This window comes from Lactuca saligna, chromosome 7, assembly GCF_052625555.1.
Source record: "Lactuca saligna cultivar CGN05327 chromosome 7, ASM5262555v1, whole genome shotgun sequence".
NCBI classification, from domain to species: domain Eukaryota; kingdom Viridiplantae; phylum Streptophyta; class Magnoliopsida; order Asterales; family Asteraceae; genus Lactuca; species Lactuca saligna.
The window spans coordinates 143,444,050-143,448,761 of NC_136423.1; the positions used below are offsets into that span (position 1 = coordinate 143,444,050).

A 4,712-nucleotide genomic window follows, 5' to 3' on the forward strand; every position below is an offset into this window, starting at 1 on the left:
GTTGATATATGTTATAATCATAGAAACAAAATCAAGCATATTCTACCCAAGTATCCTGAATTGATTAAAAAAAAACCTTTTGGAAAATTTGCATTTTATTAAAAAACCGTTTAGACCTAGCAACACATGGGGATGAAATGTAACTCTCAAATATCATGAAGGGGGTAAGTGTAAATTCAACGCCATGATTTAAATCTTCGGGAGCCTTGTTTGACCACTCTTTTCCTCCTTCCTCAAACAACCCTGGTTTGCCTCCTACACCAGGTCTCCCACCTCCTCATCCTATCTGCGCCGCAATCCACCACCGAAGAACTTCCCGGAGGTTAATCACAGCACAATAGAGGAGATAGATATTTAATCATCACAACGTACTCAAGATGCAGTCAACCAACGGCAACGGAAACGTCACCGGCAACGGCGCCGATTTGACTCCACAACAGCAGCAACAACAACAGCAGCAGTGGTTAGCGATGCAACAATACCAACAACATTGGTTAGCGATGCAGCAGTACCCTGCGGCGGCGGCTATGCATCACCCGGCGATGATGTACCAACAACCGCCGCCAACAGCATATATGCCATATCCTTATCAACAAGGTCATCAACAACAGTATCAACAACAGGCTCAACAACAGCAAACAAGTAACCAGATTCAAAGTTCTAGCGAAGATAATAAGACGATCTGGGTTGGTGATCTACAGCACTGGATGGACGAAGCTTATCTCCAGTCATGCTTCTCGCAAACCGGCGAGGTTAGGCTTTTTCACCTTCATTTTGTTTCTTCTTTGTTATATCTTGAATCTGTATCCACTCAATTTGTACTTCTGTTGCTTGTTAGCCTTTGGAGTGTAACTAATTTAAGCAAAAAACATGTACGAAACATTCCTTATCCCATTTCGAGCAAGAATTGTACTTGTAATGTTTGTCTACAAGTTCAATTAGTCATGGATTTCAACTTTTACTCAACAATGTTCAAGATCCACATCAATTATTGCTATCAATTACTCCGTATCTCTTCCCTACCACGTTCGTAACACTGTATTCATTAAATTTGCAGGTTCAATCTATAAAACTGATACGAAACAAACAGACTGGCCAATCAGAACGTTATGGATTCATCGAGTTTCTTTCTCATTCATCCGCTGAGAAAATCCTTCAGACCTACAATGGAACCATGATGCCAAGTACCGATCAAGCATTCCGGTTAAACTGGGCGAGTTTTAGCACAGGAGAAAAGCGTGGAGAAAGCACTGGTTCAGATCTATCGATATTTGTTGGAGATTTGGCTCCAGATGTAACTGATTCAATGTTGAATGAAACATTTGCAAGCAGATACCCATCAGTGAAAGGTGCAAAAGTAGTTTTTGACACAAACACTGGGTGTTCAAAAGGGTATGGATTTGTTAGGTTTAGTGATGAAACTGAAAGATCTAGAGCTATGAATGAAATGAATGGTCAATATTGTTCAAGTCGCCCTATGAGAATTGGTGTTGCAACTCCTAAGAAAGCATCTACTTTACAACAATATGGACAACAACAACAACAACAACAATATTCATCACAAGGTCTGTTTTCTTGATTCTTGATTGTGTTTTGTTTGATTTTCTTGATTTAGTATGTGATGTAGTGTAATGTAGACTCATTATTGTGAAATTTTTTAGCTGTGATATTGGCGGGTGGAGGTGGATTTGGTGCCATGCCTCAAAGCTCTCAGTCTGATGAAGATTCTTCCAATACAACAGTGAGTTTGTTGCTTCCTTTGTCCTACCTAAAAAGATGGAATGGAATTCTTCATTCCATTGTACGTCGGAATCTTGAAAGGAACGGAATCATTCATTCCATTGTAATGATAAATTTTTTATTTTTTCCGTGATACAATGGAATATGACCATTCTCCATCCATTTTGTTAATTTTTTATTCCCTACTATGGGTGTTTTTTTAAAAAGAAATTTATAACATAACCATTGTTACTAATTTCAAGATTTTATTTAAATTACAAAAGGAGCTACAAAAAATATATTTATTATTTCTAGTTTACTATAATATTATTTAGGTTTTAATAAGCTTTTTTGTATGTTCAAAATTTATAGTTTTTAACTAAAATTTCATTAATTATGGATTATGGAATGTAATGACTGATTCAATTACCTTATTCTATTACCCTTTGTAGCATTCCATATTTCCATTCATTCATGATTCCATTCCATCCAACCAAACAAATCTTCAATAGGATTTGTTTAGTTCTTATAATATTTTTGTGAGATAAATAGAATTAAATAATAGTTTTTGAATTTTCACTTAGAATCAAAATTAAATATATTTCATAATATTCAAGAGGGTAATTTTGGTTTTCGATTAAAAAGGAAGAATAAAATGCAATCCCTTCCAACTATATTCGAAATCCATCAAACATGGACGGAATGGAATCACCAATTCCAATTCCATGAAACAGATTTTGCTGACGTGTAATTTTTTTTCCCATAGATCTTTGTAGGTGGACTTGACTCAGAAGTCAACGATGAAGACTTAAGACAAACCTTCATTCAATGTGGTGAAATTTTATCCGTTAAAATTCCCGTAGGAAAAGGATGTGGTTTTGTTAGATTCGCAAACAGGTAATTTTTTTTTAAAAATATATTAATTAATTATAATTTTGTTTATTTTATTAATATTTATTTTTTCGTAATTATATAGAAGCAGCGCGGAGGACGCAATTCAGAACATGCACGGGACAGTAATCGGAAAACAGACGGTCCGTATTTCATGGGGTAAAACTCCTGCCGGCAGACAGGTATGAAATTAAATCTCTGCTTCTCTCTTTTTTTTAATATGAAGGGTAAATAAGTAATTTTACATGACGCAGAACATGGGTGGAAGCTACCAGGGGAAGCAAGGTGGCGGCGGTTACGGTGGTTATGGCGGCGGTGGTGGTGGCGGTTATGGGTACGGTAACCAGGATGCGGGAATGTATGGCGGTGGTGATGCGTCGGGTTACGGGTCGAATGGATATGGAAATCATCAGCAGTCTGTAAGCTAATAATAATTATTGTGTTTTTGTTAGTGGAGAAGATGATGATGATGATGAGATATTAAAGACTTATACCATTTTTTTTTTTTTTTTTTGTTTTACTTTTTATTTTATTTTATGGATTATAAAAATGTAACTGGAGGTTGTTTGGGGTCTTTAATGAGTTTGAATTTTGGGGATTATTCTGTGTTGTTTTTATATTAAAATTTTTTTGGTTTGTTTGTGTAGATGTATCATACGTATTACAGAAAATTAGGAGTTATATGACTACAAAATACTTTATATGACACTCTGAATATAATCAATATATGCACATGAGGGAATGTCTTTTCTTGTCCATTGTCATCAATAAACATTTGTGTGCACACTTTATTAGTTGGGAATGGGAATAGCATTTAAGATACGTATTTTCGAATTGTTGCTAAGAAATGAAATATAATTGCAAAGAATACGAGTCACTTTTATTGTTTTATGTTTATGTTTATGAGTGGTTGTTGGTACATGACAACTATGCAACTTTTGATTTTTGCAATTTGATTATTTGTCTCTTTCGAATTGTTGGTACACAAATTCATTTTGATCTCGGTATGATTGTCTTTCTATACAACATATGAGTTTGGGAGGCAAACGTTAAAGAAAACATGCAACTTATAATGAAAAACTTAATATTATTATTTTTTTGGTCATTCATTTGTAGGGGTGTCAATTATTGACACTGACATGACAAAAATACACGAAATGAAATTGGAACGAAACTGAAATTCGAATTTGTGTCGTATTCGTGTTAAGTTTAAAAAACACGATGTCGTGTTCGTGCTTAAAATTCAACACGAAAGTGATACGATTTAACATTTATTTGTCGTGTTTTTCGTATTTTCGTGTTATGTACGATTAAATATTAATTAAATAAACTATTTTTTTTATTAGGTTATCTTTATCGTGTCGTGTTGTGTTTGTCGTTTTTAAATCGGTTCGTTTTCCCATTAGTTAAAAAAAACCCGACGTCGTTTCGTGTCGTGTTCGTGTTACATAAAACATTGTCATGTCGTGTTGTGTCAGACAAAAACACGACACGATGACCCGATTTGCCACCCGTATTCATTTGGATGTTATAACCCATGGAAATTTTACAAGGGTTTGTTTCTGTATGAACTTGATTTGTTCTTTTGAATGATTAATCCATCGTTTATAGCAGAAGAAGCCACTAAGATCAGGTCAAAAATAATTTATAAGTGTCTTATTTAGTAGGGTTCTTCCAGCTCGATATCGTCAAGAATTCCTGACTATTGCATGGGAACAGGTTCATCTTCGAAGTATTTTTTCCTTCCAATATTTTTCTATTGGAGCTTCCCTCATTCCGTTTATCGAGCATAATGATGCGAATCGGGCTTTAATGAGTTCTAACATGCAACGCCAAGCAGTCCCTCATCCTTTCGCAAAGCTTGAGAACTACGTACCTCGATCTTCTGATACAGCAAGGGTCGCCTCCCTCCCCCTTACCACACTTTTCCACCCTCTGGCCATTCAACCCCCTCTCCTCGGGAGTTATCTCGACTTGACTTTGATGAGAGATACCTATAATTTTACTATACATTTTGTAGTAGGTGCATTATTGGTTCTTTTATTTAAATATCAACAAAATTCTGTTTTCTAGTAGGTGCATTGTTGATTCCCTGTTAAACA

The 4,712-nt window shown here is 35.4% G+C and overlaps 1 protein-coding gene across 1 annotated transcript; it reads left to right on the plus strand.

Moving 5' to 3' along the window:
* The first annotated feature begins 203 nt into the window (after nucleotides 1-203).
* LOC145004408 (polyadenylate-binding protein RBP47-like) lies at nucleotides 204-3,211 on the plus strand. Its single transcript, XM_078963319.1, has 6 exons — nucleotides 204-752; nucleotides 1,058-1,565; nucleotides 1,662-1,741; nucleotides 2,486-2,616; nucleotides 2,696-2,792; nucleotides 2,865-3,211. The coding sequence occupies exons 1-6, from the start codon at nucleotides 378-380 to the stop codon at nucleotides 3,036-3,038; spliced, it is 1,365 nt and encodes a 454-aa protein (XP_078819445.1). The 5' UTR covers nucleotides 204-377; the 3' UTR covers nucleotides 3,039-3,211.
* Nucleotides 3,212-4,712: the final 1,501 nt, after the last annotated feature.

Bases quoted from the DNA above. Each gene is read 5' to 3' on its own strand.
- LOC145004408 (XM_078963319.1), top strand. From the start codon at position 378: ATGCAGTCAACCAACGGCAACGGAAACGTCACCGGCAACGGCGCCGAT. The intron at 753-1,057 runs GTTAGGCTTTTT...TTAAATTTGCAG, and splicing joins GCTTCTCGCAAACCGGCGAG to GTTCAATCTATAAAACTGAT. The intron at 2,617-2,695 runs GTAATTTTTTTT...GTAATTATATAG, and splicing joins TTTGTTAGATTCGCAAACAG to AAGCAGCGCGGAGGACGCAA.